General features: G+C 41.4%; 1 protein-coding gene across 6 annotated transcripts in view; it reads right to left on the bottom strand.

Annotated features, from left to right (window-relative positions):
* Nucleotides 1-2,457: 2,457 nt before the first annotated feature.
* Nucleotides 2,458-21,461, bottom strand: part of SEMA6A (semaphorin 6A) — a 220,669-nt gene continuing 201,665 nt past the window's right edge. For all 6 annotated transcript variants that reach the window (XM_042450270.1, XM_042450269.1, XM_042450271.1 and 3 more), the window contains one exon: nucleotides 2,458-4,983. In XM_042450270.1, coding sequence (XP_042306204.1) covers nucleotides 3,794-4,983 — 1,190 coding nt within the window. In that variant the 3' untranslated portion in view covers nucleotides 2,458-3,793. The remainder of the gene's footprint in view (nucleotides 4,984-21,461) is intronic.

Below are 21,461 nucleotides of genomic sequence, written 5' to 3'. Positions count from 1 at the left end.
TTCTCTGACAGAGAGAGGTTCAATTTCTCACCAACTACAATCTCAAAATTCGATGCATTGAGCATGGCTTAAAGTGGTGTAACCCGCATTAATTCTACGTGCGGATGCGACCTTGTTTTTTAAAAGGCTATTTTTGGTCTAAATTGGCCGGGGAAGGGATGGATATGCTCTCCAAACCTGCTAGAAGGCATTTTGGGGCAAAAAAGATGTTTTTTGGGGAAAAATATTTGATTTTCTTTACTTGTCATGTGCCCTGGCTACTTGTAGTTTGGAGGCTGCATTTTATCCACTTCTGGTCTAAATGCAAAAGGCCACGATTTGCTTTGTGCATGCTTGTCTTCTGCTCTTGCCTTGCTCTTTCCATTCAGTAACCTTTGATGGTCCTGTTGCCCTACCCAGTGCAATGCCTTGACTTATGACGTGTAGGGGGTGAAAATTACCTTTCCAATAAATTCAATCACAGTTTGCCTTGGAGAGAACACTTGAAGATTCCTGTAAACTGTCTTTATCTAAACAAAGAAAGACACTAAAAATATTATTGGTGGCATATGCTTAAAACAATTTAATAGTGACCAAGAAAAGAAACAGAGACCAGATATAAGGGAGAACAGTCTGATTTTATTACTTTATGTCATAGAGAGACCTTTTTTGCTTTCCCTTGCCATTTTTTCTTTTTCTATTTTTAAATATTTTCTTTTCTTTTGATTTTTTTTTTTTACAACTACATAAATTGTGATCAGATGTTAGGGGCACTGGGAGATGAGGGAAATTTGTGATCCAACAGTATTTTACAGCTTTACAAAAATGATAGCCTGACTTTGTTGTGTCTCCAGTGTATCACAAGGGTGGAAAGCAAAGGCACCCTTAGGTCTAAGAACCTCTTCACACAAGGAGTGGAAAGTAGGGGGGGGAGGAGAGGGAGGGAGGAAGGAGGAGATATCCAAACAGAAAATACACTCAAATAGAAAATGGGCACCCCAAGGTCAACCCCCTCAGCTCAGTGGATTTACAAAGGCATATCCCTGTATGAAGTTGCGGTTATTCATTTCTGCATTATGACAGAAAGCTTTCCTAAGGCAACATGTGCCCTTTGGAACTTGAAGGCTTAATCTGCACTGCAGAAATAATTTGGTTTGACACCACTTTAACTGCCAGGGCTCAATGGTATGGAATTCTGGAAATTGTAGTTTGTTGCAGCCCCAGAGCTCTGGTTGCTGCAACAAACTACAGTTTCCAGAATTCCATACCATTGAGCCCTGGACAGTTAAAGTGGTGCCAAACCAAATTTTTCTGCAGTGCAGATGCAGCCCAAGGGATTGAGCCTAGAAGGACAATGCAGCGTCCCCTTTCTTTACTGGACAAATCCCCAGTTTAGGGGAAAAATAGGAAAAACCCATTAAAAAAAAAACAGAATCCCTACAACAAACTTTGTGTTGGTTGTATGAGCTTTCCTGATGGTGAGCCAGCTGGCAGAGGCAGAGACCAAAGGAAGGGGATGCAAGCACCCTGCTACACACTTGGTTTGGTCTTCAGCCTTTCTAATGCTATGTGCTGCTAACCAACTTGAATACTTTCTTCTTCTTCTTCTTCTATTTGATAATTCAAAAACAAAATGTCCCTCCTTCCCAAATCCAGAAAAATAAATCCGAATTAAGTATATGAAAAAAAATCTTGTTTTTTTAAAAACTCCCCACCCCAAAGAAATCCAAACCGAAGCAACAGCCTCCCTCCCAACCATTCTATTCAGGCAATATAAAACACACACATCCTCTTCTTCCTCCTGGTTTTTTTTTTTTTTTTTTTTTGCTACAGCATGTCATCACAGTTATAGCAACAGGTTAAAAACAAAATATATGCTTGTGCACAAACAACCGCAACATTTTCAAAACATACATACCCCCAAACACTCCATGCATCCATAGGTTTCGATACTCCAAGAAGAGGAAACAAATTCCCCCTAAATTTCCTCTTGGAAAAAAAAAGTTATGCAGCATCTTTCTGGGTTTGCCTTATTGTAGTAGTTATGGAGAAAGAGCAGGAACCAGCCTGCTTGATACTCATTTCCATTAGCTTTCGTGCGCTGTACATGCGCTATGATTGCGTGCTGAAGTTTCCTGCCAAACAGGCAAGTGCACATCGTGCTTGTTTTCTGTGGACAAATCAGACTCGGTGACAGTTCATTCATGATTTCTTTGCTGGTTATGAATAAGAATATATCATTATGCTGAAATGATATGAAAATATTTGGTTAAAAGGAAACTCTGTTCACAACACAGCATTAAACTGTCAGCATAGCCCAGGGGTGGTTTGAAAATCAAAACAGAGACAAATGAAGCAATAGGTATTATCATCACCCTGTCTTCTTGGGGGCCAGAATGCTATTATTACAATAATCACAACATTCTTCTTCGAACTGCTCATCTGCCAGTTTTCCAGGAGAGTAACTGAGGATGGAGATAAATAGAAATCTGATTTATTCTAAAGAGACGGGCAAGGTTGTACATACTACAGCTCACAAATATACACAACTGAGGGTGTAAGGCACAAATTTACATGTGGAATAAACAGGCTATTCACAGATGTATTCCCACAAATAAAAACCCATGTGGTAAGACCACAAGCTATGTATGGCAAAACTTTGCACATGAATATGAGTTCACGTTGTTTGAGGATTTTTGCTTGTCATCTCCCATGCATTGGTGAAATGAAACGGCAGAGACCAAGCTGGTGCCTTCATAGAAAGTTATTTTACCTACTGACAAAACCATGTTCACAGCAACGGAGCTGAGATGTGCAGCTTTCAAAGGATTTCCTCTTCAGGACCTTACTCGAGGAAAAGAGGAACTTTGGGGATGGGGCAAGTTTGCTTCTTTCTTTGCTGCCTGACATAGAGGCTGGAAACCCAGCCAGTAACTCACACTGAAATAAATATTATCCCCACCCTTTTTTTTGTTTTATTTTCCAGGAAGAGATTAGAGAGCCCAAACACAAAGTTCAGAATTCCACCTCATTCTTATTTAACTCAGTGAATTTATTGGAAAAATAAAAAGAGTATTAAGTACTCCAGTTAATGGGTTTCACGTTAAATAGGCATATTTTTCAACATTTGGGTGTTGGATTTTTCCCCTTCTTGAGAGAGCTGCTCATATGAAGATATGCAGAAGTAATTTCCTTAGGAATTAAAAAAAAGACAAAAAGGATGAACAATAAATAATAGGAGTTACTTGCGTTAACAGTCACATGTTATTCATTAAAAGAGAAGAGTAGCAGAAACCTATGACAGAGTTGTTGCCCAACATGGCAATCTGCTATAACCAAATGGCTGTAACACTGATGGGCATTTCACAGTACCTGCGCATAGTAAGAGTCTGCCACAGTTCAGTTAGAGTTAGCTTAAATCAACAAATGTTTGTTGTTGTTATTGGTTGTTCTTTTCCTCTCCATTCCTTTTGCTTTCAAAGCACCCATTTCTCAGTTCTGGGGTGCACTGTGCAGTTAAGAGTGAAATATCACAGTCATCATTCATGTGTGTGCTTTTGGCTCAACATTTGTGGTTAGTCTTTTGAGTAAGGAACTGTTGCATCATGGGGGTGGGCTCTACAGTGGCAAACCATGGATTGTGTAGCCCGATCATTAAAAAATATGCCACTTTTCCCAGAGAGCAAATACATCCTCAAGCTTAGCAACTTCCTGGTTAGTTGAAACTAGCAGTGTGGACATTGCTGAACACTGGCTTTTTAAGGACATACTCTGGTCACCTGCTGTCCCTCCCCAACCCCCACCCCCATGGTGATTATGTACATGCATCATTAGGCTTCATGGACGTTGACAGAGGGGAAAAGGAGGGCTTAGGAGGTACATCGGGTTTTAAGGATGGTGTGCGTTTCAACCCTGACCTTGTCAGTGAGTTGTATGTAGTGAGACTGGGCTGCCTTGATACAGTCACGGTCTGACCCTGAGCAGCATGGACTTGTATAGAGTCCACTCTCTGTGGGGCAGGAGGTGGGTTGTCTCCCCTGCCAAAGCTCTGATTTCTCGAGAGGTGGGAGGAATTAGAAGAATTTGTATTATTTCTTTTGAGAGTTGATGTCTGATGGTTTCTCGTAAGCGAGTTCGTAGGGTAGTTTCTCTTGTAGTCCATATTATACGCAGAAGAATGCATTTCCAACCGCTTGCCCAGACCACTCTGAGCAAGAGAAGACCCCGGAGGACCCAGGGAGGCTTCTCTCTGGGGTACTTTTGGTGGCATGCTATCCAGGTTTTCCACCAGGTTCACTCCATGGTTGGGGCTTTTGCTGCTGAGATGGTCTTTGATGGTTTTGTACTCAAGGGTAGCATTTTGGTCCTCCATAGCCATTTGGGCCATGTCGCTCATTTTTGGCTGATCAACATATTCATGCTGATAGCCTTGCTGAGAAACAGGCAGGACTACAACACTTGGGATGTGGCTAGGAGAAGCCCTGAGAGGAAGGTCTGTAGGGATCACAGGTGATGCCATTGGGGGGATATCTTTTGTGCAGGCATTAATAAGGTTCTGGTTTCTCTCCCAGTCTCGGCTGCCTCTGCTGGGTTTTCTCTTCTGCTGCAGTGTTGGGGTAGACTCTGGGGTTGGTAGAGCAGCCAAATCTAGGTGATGTTGGTCAGCTTTGATGAGCATCTTGGCTGTGGTGCCTGGGGTAGCAAGCTTGCCATTGTGCATCAGGGGGGTGAGAATGGCTTCAGGCTTTGGCTCCTTGGACTGTGTGTCCCCAAAGAGGCCACTGAGCTTGGTGACACTGCTCATTGAATCCCGGCGGGACTGGGCCAATTCCTTCTCCTTCCTTTGCACAATAGTCACATCTCTGCGGCGATGGTCACAGATGCAGTACACTATGATCCCCGAGAAGACAGCCCCCATGACAAAGGCAAGAATGACTGCAATGGCCAGGAGAGTGACAGGCACCAGCTGATCATGCCCTTTGAGATAACTCTCACGAATCACTCCTGCAATAAATAGCACAAAGTGGTCAGCAGAAAAGTAGACATAAGAATCAATCAATATAAAGACATTCACTAAATCAACTCCTGCAGTCTTCAGATAACTCTTTGGAGCTGCATAAATAAATAAATAAATAAAAAGTAGTTTGACATGATTTTAGTAACCACAGACTGCTGGGTGTTGAAAAATTACCTTTTTTGACTACAACTCCAAAACTGACAATGGTGGCTAGTGTTCCGGTGTGGAGGGCTATTAAAATACCCAGTCTCTGAGCAGTATCAAGAGACCTACTGAGTCTCGTCCAAAAGGATTTTAGATGTGTTTTCTCTGAATAACATACTCCTACAACTTCCAATATTATACCACAAACTTTACAAAGTAATCTGTTGTAGGACATACATATGTGCTTGCTGTTTAAAAAACAAGTTCCAAACTCTTGTAGTCAAGAAGTTAGTTAAATCTGTGAGCTGCCTTGGGTCCTTTCAGAGAGAAAGGCAGCATATAAAATTATTCCTCTTTGGATTTTGTGGGAAGAAAATCCTGGTTGGAATCCTATTTTAACTTGTATTTAATTCTAAGTAAGAAGTTGCTTAACTGTAACTTCTCCTGGCCTGAGCCCTCCAAACCTGATGGAAACATCATGTAACCATACTCTGACAGGGATCCTGGTTTTTCACTTTCACATCAGATATGGATCATGGGAGGAAGGTGGAAATGTCAGTCAACTACATCCTGATGGACAAAAGAACAGACCTCTATTGCTCACAGCAACTGCAGTCTGGTAAGTCTAGATTGGAGGGGGTGTTGGGCAAGCAGCTACTAGTTAGCTATATAACTTAGGCCTGGGACAGACGGGCCAAAAGCAGCGTGCTGCCACCAATACTAGGGTTTGGGACATGCAGTAACTGCACGCTCCTGAACCCTAGTGTGTAACAGCGGCAGCATCATCATGGCAGTGTCCCGTCTACATGGGTGCCACCACGATGACGTAAGCGAAGTGAAGCATACAGAAGTCGCTGCACGTCGCTTATGGCACCGACGCGCCAATGGCGTACTTGTGATGTGCACTGAGCGCCTTAAAAAGAACCCATTTTTTCTGGGTTCTTTTTACTATGGTGGGATGCTGTGTGGTTTGCCTGCTGCGGTGTCCCTCCGGAATTAAAAAGGATGCCTCCAGCCCTCCCTTTTGAGGTAGTATGTATTGCACCTAAGTTAGATAAATAGTTGATGTAGAATCACAAAAATGGGTAGTAATAGTAGTAGCAGTCTTTGTCATCATCTTCAGAAAGTTTAGTTCAGTTACATGGAGTATGAATGGGGGGGGGATGAGTAATATGACATTAAGAGCCTGTACAGACAAGTTAAAATAAAGCAGCTTCGGGTGACTTTGGAGGTATGTTGTTTAAATGATGCATGCATTTTAAGAGGCCAGAAGCTGCGCCAAAGCCATGCTCCAGTCCTAAGGACTGGAGCGTGGCTTCTGGCCTCTTATGATGCATACATCATTTAAACTTACAAGAAGGGGGGTTGGGATCATTATTTTGAAGGTGTGTGTGTGTGTGTGTTTTAAATGGCTTCATACCATACTGGAAAACAAAGCTGAAATTTTATTATATTTAAAAGCTCAAATTCTGTTAGAAATTATAAAATTTGATTTTGGTTGCCTTCTCATTGGTTTTCCATAGAAAGTATTGTGTGGTGATTAGCTAATATTCCAATATAATGACAATGGCACGGTACAGACTGCCCCTTTGGGGCAGCCTGGACCTGCCCCTTTTTGCTCCAGATTGGGGCCAGGCAGGCTCACCAGCAGCCCTGCACCCCCAATCCGGAGTTTTCCGGGCCATGGAGAAGCGGCAAAATACCCGCTTCTCCCTGGTGTGGAAAAGGTTTGTCCTTGGGGTTTCATGCCCCTGGACACCCTGATAGCCAGAGCCATGGGAGAAAGGGGCCGCCTGGCCCATTTCTCCTTGGCATTGTTCCCGCGGCTGTTTGGTTGCTGTGGGAACAATACATGTAGTGGAAAGGAGCTCCATTTTGGAGCTCCTTCCTGCGTCACAGCCAGGCTGCCATGGAGACATTATGCACGTGCTGTGCCGTTTGGACGCGGCACATGTGTGACATCATCATCATGCGTCCCATGTGGACGGCGCCACGTAACGGCGCTGTCCACACGAACTAGGGTTAGGGAGCATGCAATCGCCACACGCTCCCTAACCCTAGAATTGCTGCCGGTATGTCGCTTAATGTCAGTCTGTACCACGCCAGAGACACCTTAAAAGAGATCAATGCAAATGCCCTCAAGTATTTCATGGGTGTGTACCAGCTTAAAATGCACATGTTTCAAAAGATTCTCATGCTAACATTTCTTTGTATGTGGAAAGCTTACATATTAGGGACAATATTAGTCTTAAAAAATCTCCTTGATGAGTACCCTTTCCACATGCAAGGAGAATCTAATGTGAAAGTACTTCTAAAGTAGGCATGTGTCAAACACATAGTGGAGTGGAACATGACATACACCTGTCCTATATGTCTGCCCAAATGTTCTAATTTGTTGCAAAGTGAGAGATGGAGGGACGAAAACTCAAGTTCTTGTAGAATCAAGGTCCTGGAAAATATGCCAAGGCTATGGAGCCCTGGTGGCACAATAGTTAAATGCCTGTACTGCAGCCACAAGGTTGTGCATTTGATCCCAGGGGCTCCAAGATCCAGTCAGCCTTCCATCCTTCTGTAGGTCACTAAACTGAGTACCGAGCTTGTTGGGGGCAATTAGCTTACACACTGTGAACCACTTAGGGAGTGCTTAGTTCACTGATAAGTGGTATATAAATGTACTTGTTATTGCTATATGCTTCAGATATGGGTAGAGAGAGAGATTCAGTAGTCTCTTACTTTTGTTGAGGGACTACATTCAGTTTTTGCCAATGTCAGTCTGTCACTGTGTGAAGCAACTAATGTATGAAACAGGCTCTGCATGTACAAAGGTATGTGGGATTTTAAATGATTTTAAAAACAAACAAACAATGAATGAAGAAAGGCCTGGGTAGGGCTTGAAATATTGCAATTCTCTCCCCCCCCGCTAACCCTGGTACAAGTTCTCAAGTTTTGGTGCTTCTAAAAACCACACAAGATATACTGTACTATGAGATATATGATTGTTCTCATAATGAAATTATTAGCATACATCTGCAGAAAAGAGATTTAAAGGCTGTGAGCCTTATAAAAGGATTGTGTTTTTCTTTTTATCACATGAAGTCTGAGAGACTAAAATAGTCTTAACATGTTACAAGCAGAGTTTGTCTTGTCTGTAATCGCAGACAGATCTGGCAAAACTCCAAGGGAAGACTTGGTGTCAGAGCTCTCTAAATATAGATTCTGGGGTAGGTTAGATGTGGAAGGCCTGTCTGGAACTTAATAGAATCTTTGCTGAAGTCCAGTCACTGGTCAATGAACACTAATAAGCCTTTGTGATGTGATCCCATAACTCCAACAGCTTACACATAAAAACAGGAATTCAGAGACTTGGGCCCTATACAGACCGGCCTGAAAGGCCTGCCTGTGGATGGAGTCAGGGTGCAGTGTCCTGATGACACACACGCTGACTCCGCCCCCCAGGGTGCTATGATGCTGAGTGCTGCTCCAGACGGTGCACGGCATTATGATGCACCACTGCCACTGTGTCCAGGTGATGCAGCGCTAACGGGGCACCATATAGACACTCCACCATGGCTTTGGATGCTCTTTGGAGGGTACAAAAAAGGAACTGATTTTTGCTGCTCCTTTTTGCACCCTCCAAAGGCTGGATTGGGCTACAGTGTGAGGTTGCCATGGCCCTGATCCGGCCAGGAAAGGGGCAGTATTTCACCACCCCTTAGGGGTGGTCTGTATAGCCCCATAGTTGTGTTAGTCTGGAATGTCAGTATGCAGAGGGATCATGTAGTACATTTCAAACTAACTGAGCAAAAAGACATTGTAGTATAAGCTTTTGTAGACTTGGTCAAATTTCCTTACTCAAAGCTTATGCTATAACATCTTTCACTCAGGCCTGGTACACACCGCCAGTTTGCGGCACCCTGGGGCTGTACTAGGGTTGCGCGGCGGTGGAGCAGCCCCATGTCACGCAACCCTAGTTTGTGGCGGCGGCAACATGGACGCGTGGCCCCATCTAAATGGGGCACATGTCCATAATGTCACTTGTGTGCTGCGACCAAATACCGGAGCGTAGAAGAGACATCACAGCGCCGCTGGAGGCACCTATGGTGCCCTATCAGTGGCGCAAAAAGGAGCTCCGAAATGGAAATGGAAAATGCAGTTTTGCTTATATTCAAGCCCCATTGGCTTGAATATAGGTGTGGGGGTGCACTGTGGCCATGTACCCCATTCTTTTCTTCTTCATTCGTTCCTTGCACATAAGCGAGGGATGCGACTCTGAAGACCGCGAGAACAGAGAGAGGACTGTACTACAAGATCCCTTTGAATACTGACATTCCAGACTAACACAACTATGTCTTTGAATTCCTATTTCTAAAATCAAAGCTAAAGTGGACAGGGCTGAAAGATATGGAGTCATGAAGAAAAAAAAGCAGGTCATTATCAGCATACTCAGTGGAAAACCTAAGATTTTCAGTACGTAAAAGATCTGTTTTTTTGGAAAAGCCAAATATAAACCTGACTGGAACAAACAACCAAAAGAAAGACAGCCCAATAAAAACTTGGCATGCTTCCTTAGCTAAGGAAGGCTGAGCAACATCAGTTCAGCTCTTTATAGACGACAGTATTCTGAAGGATGGCATAGCTGGCAAACAGACTTTTGACCTCTGAACAAGAACATGCTTGGTAGGAAGTGAAATTACACCTCAACATTTTGTTGGAGGTTCAACTTGTCTCTAAAAAAAAACAGTTTGGGGATAATGGGTACTAGGATAACAAAAACAGAGATTGTACCTGTCAATAAAGCCAGAGAGTAAGCTGTAAGTCAAAACTGGACCAATGTCCCCTCCATTTCCAATGGACTATGATTGGGTGCCAAGGCACACCAGATGTCTCCATTTTCAGCAAAATAAAGATATGGGAGGGATTCTAGGGAAGGAGTAAACTACCAGGTCTGTGTGTGTGGTTTTGAGTAGTTTGAAGCACCATTTAAAATAAAAAAGGGTGGGGGAGGTTCAAACCTCAGAGGCTACGTCAGAGAACTATATGCTGCATGTTTCCCACCCTTCTTATAAATGTTGTTAGGACCATTATGGTCAACACAAACCTTGTTCCAATCGAAGTATATTTTTGACCACCTGGAATACCTTCACTACAACTTTTAAGCCTTGTCAGCAAATCTCATTTAAAACACACATTCTACAGTGAACTTTTAAACTGTGTCCAGCATTCTAGCAGTCTGGTGGCTACAGTGAATGGGAAGTTGAGAGAGCAACATGGTTTCCACAGTGGAAATCTGTCATCTTCTTCTTATTTTCTAATATAATGTAGGCCAGATGGTGCGCCAATAACTTCTCTCTCTCTCAACAAATGCTGGCATACTTAGAAATGGGAACAAGGCTTGGTAAATGAAATATGATGTGATTTTTGGAAGGGATGAAGAGGAAACTGCTAATTGGGGTATAAAGTTTCAATGCCTAAATGTGCTGTGGTGAGGAGGAGGAGGAGGAAGCAGGCAGGCAGTGAGTTGTAAATGTAGCAAGTGTGGCGGCTATTTTAGGCTTCACATATTGAAATGATGCCTGCTGTGGTTGGGAGGAAAATGGCCCACATCCACTTCCATCACCTCCAGAATCAATAGAATATAGTGCCTGTCCAAAATTAAAGTTTAATTTTAATTTAATTTTATTCACTCCTTTATGTTCTCTCTCTCTCTCTCTACACACACACACATGAGAGAGAGAGAGAGAGAGAGAGAGAGAAAACCTCCAAGTTCACATTTGTTAAGGCGTGGTAAAAGGGCCTTTACTGTGTTATGGACTAATTGCTAACATTCATTCTTGTAGACATGTTAACCTCATTTCTAAAACTCAATGAATGCTGCTTTCAGTGTTTCCACAGATATAAACATTGTGTTTCCACCACCATGTATCCCATTAGTCTTTCAGGGCAGGGCATTTGCATATAAATTCAGCCTTCCCCCTGCTTCTGCCTGCCACCCTGAAACTTCCTATAAGTGTGAAATTAAAACAGATTTGAGTCTTATTATGGGAAAAGGGGAAGCTCAATTGGGCATTTGACATGAATTGCTCCACGCTGATAGTTAAATCCAAGAAATGCTTGAATGGAAATAAATTATGTGAGCCTCAAAACACATTCAGGGAAGCATAAAGTATGTGTTGTGTTTTTCACAGCATCACACTCAAGGATGCTTTGTTTCTTAAGATTCAATGTCTTTTCAACATTTAATCCTGTGCTGTAGTTCTGTTCAAGCTTTATGTACATTATAGGACCTTTCTGTTATGCCTGGGATGAACTAAAATATGGCCAGCTGTTTTCTTTGGGAGAGCTGAAAGCAGCTGGAATTCATTAGATTCGGAGATGTGAGTATGGCTCATTTCAAGGTTCCAAGCTAATTATTACACATCTTCATGGGTTTGATTTCAATGCATGTTATTTTTCTAGTGGTATAAAGCTAATGGAATCCCCCTACCAATTCCCCTGTGCAAGTATAATTAATGCTATTATAATTCTGGATTCTGCTACAGTATTCACAGAAAAGAAGCCAAAGCCTATCATCCTGCTTTGCTCACCTCTTATTCTGCCTATACTCAGGGATAGCAAGTCACACAAGCTGAATGTCAAAAAGAACTGTTTGGCTTTAGCTCGCTTAAATCACTAGAAAGATCACAAACCAACCAACCTGAACAGAAAGAAGCAAGGGCCTGTCTCCTTTCTTATTCTTTTAACTTATGTGGTTTGACATTTATTTATTTACTTTGAACAGCATTTTAAAAACAAAGTAATTCCCTCTGTCTCAAATGGAGGTTGTAACATGGCTTGCATAGCCAAAATGGCCTATCTCAAACACACAAGGGAGAGTATCAGTAGGTCGCAAACATGAACAAAAGGTTTTTCCACTGTACATTTTGCTATTGTTCACACTTCTTTTATTTGGCTAGGTATTGGTGTGAACGGATAGGTAATAAAAATGCAGGGATAACTGTGTTGATCTTTAAGACATGTTAACCACAGATCATAAGATGTACAGCATGGCCCAGAATGAAATAGGATGGAAGAATGGTGTTGACCTGATGTAGGTTGGATGTCTTATATGTTGACAGGAACAGAAGACAAATGGGAACTATAAATCTCCTTGATTTACAATGACAATGTCAGCTCTGCTTCCTATACCTATAGGAATATGAATGCCAAAACAGATACACCATTACCTGAGGTAACCAAGAGAGAATGCAGGAAATAACTGTCTTCAAAATGTCTTTTATCTTTACTCCTACATTATACTGAACCAAGTCAAAGGAGAACAGGTTGAACTAATTATCCACCCCTTGATTAAATATTTCAGGTACTTAATTAATGAGCATGTGCCCTATGCAAGATATCCTCTGAGATTCTTGGAAAAGTGTTAATAAGCTGTCAAAAAAAAAAAAAAGCTGAAAAGCAGACATTGAACTCTTAGAATTAGTCCTCTCAGTTTCAAAATGTGTGATTTATTGGAGTTAATACTGTAATGAGATACTGATGCAGTCTAATAGTGGAAAATCCAAATACACAAAATGTGCTGCTGGAACGATTTACTGTACTGTGTATTTGGATAGGGATAGCAAGCAGGATTGCTGAGACACTAGCTTGCTTTTGAAGCAGTATTATGATAGATGCATGCTCTCTTGTTGGATAAATGTATCTGAGAAAACCAGGAAGCTGAAGTAAATCCAACAGGGAGATTGTGGCTGGCATCCTGTTAGTGGCATAAGAAGGCATGAACTCAACCTTATACCTGAGTATATATATATTTTTCTGGCAATTAAGAGATTGGTATTCCCTTTTTCCAATCCTCTCCCATCCCCATAGTCACACATGAAATGATTACATCATTTTCTAATACCCTTGAAGGACCTCTGTGGACGTCTGTGACTGACATAATCACTTTATGTTTGGCTACAGGGACATAGTCAGATGCTTCTGTGATTCTTCTCTCCTCCTACACTCTCCTTCATGCCTGAAAAGGCTGTGTGGGGTGGGCCAGTTGCTCTACATTAGGTCTAGGTGGTGGTAAATGGCTCAGGATAATATAGTTCCACATGCAGTACTCATCTATGTGGAGCCATGCAGGACTATAGCTACTATGTGTGCTAATGGGGGAGATGAAAGAAGGGTAAATTATGAAGCTTGCATTTAGAGGACGCTCGTTTCTTGTTCCCTTCAACCATTCTATGACATTCAGTGCATTCAGTAAATCTGAAGTAATTTACTAGAAGCATAACACACCCATACTATGGAACCAGTATTTCTATCTGATCTTCCTTCACATGTCTTCCACATTTATCCTGAAATGATAAAACATCATAAATATCTGACTTGTTTATGGTCTCAAAGGGTTAACCAAGGGCAAAGAGATGCAAAAGAAAGGCTAGAGTTACTAATCTGTTCCAAATTTATATCAGTGCAGTGGCAGAACACATACTCCCATTCAAGGAGAAAGGTAGGATATAAAACAAACAAACAAACTGATTTTGTTTGCAAAAGGGTTCAGATTCAGTCTATGACATCTTCAGATGGGCCTATAAAAGATCCCCATGTAAAACTCTGGAGAATTGCTACCAGTGACTGTAGATAAATAAGCCTAGTGAACCAATGGTCTGATTCTGCATATGACAATTTCCTGTCTTCCAGTATAAGTAATTATGCAAACAATCACTCTATCATGAGTACGTTTCATACAATGACTAGAGAAAATGAGCAAAGGAGTATGGCTGAAATATCTTTGGGCTACAATCCTATACGCCCAGACTCTAGAGCAGTGGTTTCTCAATCTTTGGCCCTCCAGATGGTTTCAACTCCAGCTCCCTGATTCATTTAACACTGTTCAGATGTTTTAATTCCAGTCAAACTTAAGGACATATAGCTAAAATGACTATGCCATCCCATTAAAGCATCGGAATAAACTATTTTAGTTTTCAAATACTGCACTGACCAGTATTAACCAGGCTAAAAGCTGTAGCCAAGGATGTACAGCTGCAAGAGAACCACTGGCATGAAAAATTAATTGGAGTCTTGCTGAGACCAGGCCGAAGGCATCACTTTTGACAACCATATTTCAGCAAATACAGACAGCCCCCTTCCAGGCTTCTGCAGTTTTTGCAATATTGCTCTGAACTGACATGAATGTTTTATTGAGAAAATGCTGGATGTTATTGTGGTATTGGAGTGGCTTTCTATGTATAAACATACATTGGAGCTGTGATCCCTTAGTCTCATAGGACTCATAGGGGGGGAAAAGGCAGGCCAAGGATACAATTACTTTAGCTGTCCAGGGAGAGTTTGTTTGCACAAAACAACAATGGAGTAGTAGCAGTAGCTAGAAGGTAGAGCCAAAATTAAATTTCTACAGCTTTGCTAGCAGATTGCTCAGATGCCTTTTCTGCATCTAGTGTCAGTCAGTAACACTAAGGTTGGCTCGCAAACAAGATGTTTGTATTTGGCAAATACTTTGAACCATAGCCATCTCTGGAACAAAGCCTGATTGGTTGGTATAAAATGAGTTGGAGTAGAACTAGAGCAGGCAAAATTTGCCAAGGCTTTTGTTGGTATTGTGCTAGCGGATTAGCTAATTACATCCATATGTATAAGTTATTTTGTTCTTAGGAATTTCTTTTCCCTTTCCCCTTCCCTTCTTTGAAGCACTTCAAAAGTGTCCAAAAAGGAAGAGAGCAAAAACAAATGATGAAACATAAGAGGCTGTTTGAGAACTTGATGCTGAAGTGACTTGGACTGATCTACAGGGCTGTGAATGGAAGATCTGTGCAGGAGGTTTTTGTGTACCTTTGCAGCAGAACAGTATTAGCACTGGTCATAGTAGCGCTGTCTATGCTGAACATGGACAAGGAAGATGAAATTACAGTGGCAACCCCCCACATTCCATGCATGAAATAGCAATTTGCATCCACCAGTCCTCTATAGGTTAATAAGAGAAGGGAAAGCAATAATGGACCAAAACCTCTCTAATCTATATACATTCATTTCCAGAGCTCAGAAGACTTAAAAACCATGTCTTAAGAATTAAGAACCATGTTCCTTTCCATGTCTAGAATAAGCCTATAAATATGAAGTGTGCATATAGGGATCTCCACACAGTTAGGAACTCTATGAAATGGAGTGTAAGCTAGTTCTAAGAAGATCAAGAAATAATGAAGTGACAGGAATTGTGTAGAAACACAGAAAGTTCCTTTCATCTTGCTCATGGTGCAGATGAAAATGATACAAGGAGAAGGTACTAAGTGCACTTACGCATGCAGTGTGAGAGATGGGGATGGGCTCCTGCCAAAACCCTACTCGGTTCTGGAATACTCTGATGGTGGCTGTGCACAGGATCAACACCTGTATGTGTGAGTCACAGAAAGCACAAAGAAGAATACCTGTATACAACCTGTACACCCATAAGGTCTGTAGAGGCTGTTATGGGAAAGTATGTAGGTTGGAGGCGATAGTTTGCAATATAATCCTGCTCTCCCTCTGTATGTGTTCTTGTGGACAGTGCTATTTGGAAGCTATTTAAATTGCCTACATGTGAGAAATATATTTAATGAGTGATGGTGTTTGACAACTGTGATTGTCACACTCTGCAAGATCTGCCAAACTGTGGTGAGTGGGATGGGCCCAGAGTTTCCTCCCAGTTCTGGAACTGCAGAAGCATATGTGTGGCTGAACTTACTCTTCTCAGCCCCAAACTTGGATGAATTTGTTTGCTGGGTGCAAGTAAAGAGCCAAAACTAACCACTACCCCTGCTAACTCCAAATTGGGAAGAAAAAGGGCAGAAGTGCAGAAAGACATCTCTGCACATGCTAGGCAGTTGGATCTGCAATGGACCATCATAAAGCGTACATGTTATAGCTGCAGAGAGACCTATCTTAGAAATAATTAGCTACAAAACAGTTGAGCAACTGTGCTGGGTCCCTTACTTATAGCTGTGATTTTTTTTAAAAAAAATATTATGACTTACTTTGGCTGCATGGGGGGAAAAACTAAGAAATTTAAGTTTGTCCTTTAGATCTTAGTCAGGTGAAGTCTTGGGTGTAATGAAACAATTCTAAATTATTACTTTGCCTTTACAATGTACAGAAAATGATTACAGCTCTTAATTGGAGGGCCATCAAAATATAGATTGTCATAAAATTATTTTTATTATTATAAGTGCTGATCAAGTAATGGCTAAATGTGTACCACCAAAAGCTAATAAGAAAAGATGAATTATTCAAGTATCATTAAACATATTGCCATTTAAGTATAAAGCAGCAAATTTTAACATAAATATGCTCCAAAATTATTTTTATGTGCATTTATTTTCCTGCTATTAGAGATTCTAAAGGGTTTTAAATGTGAACAAGCACATTCTATTCTTGTTGACCATCTAAAATGATGTTCTATCATCATGGCCTGGCCTGGCCAAAGAATCAAAGATGTTGCAGCTTATGCGTGTATATGTGCGTAAGTGTGAATATTAATATAGTGTAGATAAAATCCATTCAAAGTGAATCACAATTAAGTCTCCCACCCCATTTAAGTGAACACATAATTCCTTATCCTAAATGGGGGCTCCAAGCAATCAAACCACATTTTCCAATTTTGATTTGGTTCTATTCCAACTCAGAACCATATTAAAATTGATATAGAATATCATTGAGTTAATCTTCCTTGTTTTATAAATTAAAAAGGCACATGGATTTTTTTAGAGAACAGAGGTGGGCTGTTTTAGGAGAAAATTATTAGCCATTTCCTTCCATGCCCTTTCCCAGATTATACAGTATACATTAGCTGAAAGCTGTTAGTAGCTCAGTATGAAGGGGAGAAGGTAGGCATACATGCTGTTCCTGTTTTCCCCCCCAAAGAGCTGACAGACAGCAGCAGGGGAGGCAAGTGTTAAACCTTGCTCTGCCCTATTCCTTGCCGCACCATGGGGATGCTAATTAGCAAAGTAACAACAAAAACAATCTTGGTAATGGTTTTCTTCAACAAACCTCTCATTTTGACCCTAAGTATCTTCTAGAATCCTTTATTTAGGCTAATACAGGCTCAATAATGCTTGGGACATGTGAGCTTGATTTGATATTCATTCCTGGGGATATTTCACATGTCATTCACAGGAATGATGTGCACTGTTCGTACCTTTTGTATCCTGTCTCTAGCTCTTAGCATCTTAAAATAATGTATTTTTAAAATTTTGTTTATTCTGATACTTGTGATGGACTTTAAACAGAGAAAGTGTGGCTTACTCAAAGTCATCTGCACAGGGTCATCATCCCTGTGTGTCCCATGTCTAGAATGTGGCATGGAAGCAATTTTCAGGATGTAAGAAGGAAGTACCAAAGTGGCTTCCCTAAAACCTAGAAACAGCATGCTCTGGCAGTTTGCCAACTACTGATGTTTTGGACTCACAGGAAGCATAGCCAGTGTCCACACTGCCTAGGAGATTCAGGGAGTCATAGTCTAAAAAAGTAACTTATCCAACCTACATTCTTAACTGAGGCCTGGTACAGACTGGCGCTTTGCGCTGGCCTGGTGCTGAAAGTAGGGCTTGGCAGAGCGGAGTGTCCGAACACTCCTGTGCCCTACCGTGTGCCGCGGGTGCTAACTTGGCATGCCACCGTTTACATGGGGTGCACCATGATGATGTCACTCATGCACAGTGCATGAACGGTACCACACATAGGGGGCATCGTGAAGGTACGACGTGACCCTTATGGTGCTCCTGTAGCGCTAGCAAAAGAAGCTCCTTTTTGAGGCTTCTTTTCACAGTGGGTTGGGGGCGGCACAGAGTCACTCATTTTGGGCTGTCTGTACAGCCCTTGAGTTGGCTAAGAGGCAGAAAAATAATTCTGCTAGTTTTGAGTACCCCAATTTTAAACACCTTCTATGTAAATAGAATTTACATTGATGGAACGTAAGCCAAGCCAGATGAAGTGTTTAAATACGTCATTAGCGACACAGGGATGACCCTACCATTAGGCAGAGTGAGACAGCCACCTCTAGAGGCAGATTTGGGGTATCATAATAGGCTAGCAAATTTTTCGTTAATATGATGTTGCTGTCTTGCATTTTTATTGAAAGTGATGGGAAGAGTGCTTATAGAATCTTGTGCATCACACATCAAAATAACCTGGTTGGATTTGGCTGGAAACTTGTTGGTGATTTGCACCAATGGAAGTTTCACTTAAGATGGCATAAGTCCTTTTTCAACTAAGGTTTAGCAGAATGTGTATGTGCATAGATTGCAGCAAAAGCCATCTCCCTTAAGAGATGAAGTGCCCTGCTAACTCCTGAGCATCTTATAGGCCTGCTGGTAAATGTTAGCTCTGGAAGAGGTTACGCTTCTGCTCCCTAATGGCTTAACATGTATGAATCTTTTTCTTTTCCACAATGCCTCCTCTCCTCTTCTGCCCAGTGGATACTATGCCCTCAATTTGGGTAGGTTGGTTCCAAGCAGTAATTTTTTTTGGGCACCCACACCAGGACTGGCATGCAGTGTGCAGTTACAGATTTGTAAACTAGAGTTCTAGATCTGTGCTTGGTCTGTATTCACTTAAGCTACATAGTGATCTTTGCAGCCCTATTGCCACAATCTTAAAAGACCTCAAATTCTACTTTAAAACACCAAGGAGCTGGTCTGAGTGATGGAGATCTGTTGTGCGCTGATCCGGGTGAAGCAGGATGATGTTTCCAGTTTCTTCCTACCAGCAAGAAGGCTGTGACAATCAGAAGTTCCTCACTGCACTGCAGATTGCTGCCAGGAGGGAGCTGGAAATGTCATCTCGCTGCACACAGATTGCCAGCAGGTTGGATTTTCGTTGGACCATAGAATCATAGAGTTGAAAGAGACCACAAGGGCCATCCAGTCCAACCCCCTGCCATGCAGGAAATCACACAGTGAACATCCACAACAGCTATTATTAAATACTATGTTCCAATAATTGTTTCAGTCAAGTTGGATGCATATGCATGTGGAAGCAGACTCGTGTGGCCCAGTCCCCTATGGATTCAAAAGGTACAAACCACTAGTACTAAGTTGGCTGGTAAAATGTGGGAGGGGGAAGTGGAAAAAACAGAATCCAGTCCTTGCTCTTTCACAAGAACCTCAAACTGGTAATGTTGCTGATCATCTGAACAATGCTGTATTTAGTACAGAGGTGACTTTTCAGAGATGGGAACCACATTCCACTTTGAACATAAATAGATTTTATATACACCGTATGTGAAGGACAATGAGCACATTTTGCTGTTTCATAGCTAGAGCCTGAGTATACACTTGGTGAAATGGTTTCACTTTATTTGCTTTGCAAAGTAATTTTAACCACTAGGCTTTAGAAAAAGATTGGGTAGGGAAAAAGGACAAATGATGGCTTAGGAACATTTCTAGCTTCCTTTATTGCAACTAACAAATAAGCTGTATGGTCTGAGTTGGCCACTACAGTCAGTACAACAAGGGTCCATTGTCTTTTGTTAGTCTTATGGATCCTTACTGCTTTGATGTGTCTCAAAAGCTTTCAGAGAGCATTAAATGGATCCCAGCTTCATAAAAATGCTGAATAAAGTATATCCATTGCTAAACAGTGCCCAGCTGATGCTTCTTAAAAAATATGGAGTGTCAAGTTGGTGCAACTATTTGAGTTGTTTTCCGGGTTTTCTACAGCATGAAATTTAATCATTTGTCAAAGCTCATGTAAAACTGATCTGTAAATTCTCCCCATTCTGTTTGTTGTATCTCTGCACTTGGATACTGATGTTATTTTAAAATATCACAATGATTTTTTTTAAAATATGCACTCTTTGTTTTGGATATATCCTCTCATACAATTACATACTGTATAGTGAAACCAGTCCTAGACCTTCTGCTTGGAGTGATCAAATTTGTTGTGTGAAAATCTACTAACCAAAGAGCAATTGTTGTTGCTGTTAGCTGCCCTCAAGTCGGTTCTGACTCATGGTGACCCTATGGATGAGACATTTCCAAGAATCCCTATCCTCCACTGCCCTGCCCAGATCCTGCAAGCCCTTGCCCACAACCCGCCTGATTGAGTCTATCCATCTGGTTTGTGGTCTTCCTCTCTTTATTCTACCTTCTACCTTTCTTAGCATCATTGTTTTTTCTAGTGATCCATGCCTTGTCATTATGTGGCCAAAGTACAATAGTCTCAACTTGATCATCTTTGCTTCCAAGAAGAGCCCTGGTCTGATCTGTTCAAGAACCCATTTGTTTGTTTTCTTGGCTGTCCATGGTATCGTAAGTATTCTTCTCCAGCACCACGTCTCAAATGAGTTGATTTTCTTTCTGTCTGCTTTCTCCATTGTCCAGCTCTCACATATGTACAGTACATGGTAGTTGGAACTACAGTGGCCTGAATGATTCTGACTTTTAGTGCTCAGTTGTATGTTTTTGCTCTTCAGTGTCTTTTCCAGTTCTTTCATAGCTGCCTTTCCCATTCCTAGTCTTCTTATTTCTTGACTGCAGTCTCCATTCTGGTCAATGTTTGATCCTAGATATGGGAATTCTTTTAACTATTTCAATTTCCTTGTTGTCTAGATTGAATTTGTGTATTTCTTCTGTGTCATTATTTTTGTTTTCTTTATGTTCTGCATCAGACCTGCCTTTGCAGTTTCACCATTGACCTTCCTTATTAACTGTTCCAATTCCTGAATGTCTTCTGCTAATATTATGGTGTCGTCTGCATATCTTAGGTTGTTAATGCTTCTTCCTTTTATCATCACTCCTCCTTTTTCTGATTCTAATTGTGCTTTTTTAAAATTATGTTTTCAGCATATAAGTTAAACAAGTAAGGTGATAGGATGCAGCCTGGCCTGACCTCTTTGTGTATTGGGAACCACTCTGTTTCCCTGAATTCTGTTCTGACAGTGGCCTCTTGTCCTTGGTAGATTCCTCATCAGGACTATTTAAGTTCATCCCATAGCTTTTCATGATCTACACAATCAAATGCTTTGCTGTAGTCTATAAAACACATGCTGATTCTTTTTTGGAATTCTTTGGTGCGTTCCATTAGCTATCACATGTTTGAAATGTGGTCCCTACTGCCTCTTCCTTTTCTGAATCCTGATTAGACTTCTGGAATGTCTCTCTCCATGTATGGTTGGAGTCTGTGCTGTAGAATTTTGAGCATTATTTTACTTGCATATTAATTAGTGCTACTGTCCTATAGTTGCTGCAGTCTTTTGTATCTCCTTTTTTGTGGATTGGTATGTATATGGAGCATTTCCAGTCTGTTGGGCACCACTTTGTTTTCCATATTTGTTGGCATATTT

The sequence above is a fragment of the Sceloporus undulatus genome, chromosome 2 (genome assembly GCF_019175285.1).
Source record: "Sceloporus undulatus isolate JIND9_A2432 ecotype Alabama chromosome 2, SceUnd_v1.1, whole genome shotgun sequence".
Lineage (NCBI taxonomy): Eukaryota > Metazoa > Chordata > Lepidosauria > Squamata > Phrynosomatidae > Sceloporus > Sceloporus undulatus.
The sequence above is the reverse complement of the archived record's forward strand: the minus strand, read 5'-3'. Positions and strand labels throughout refer to the sequence as shown.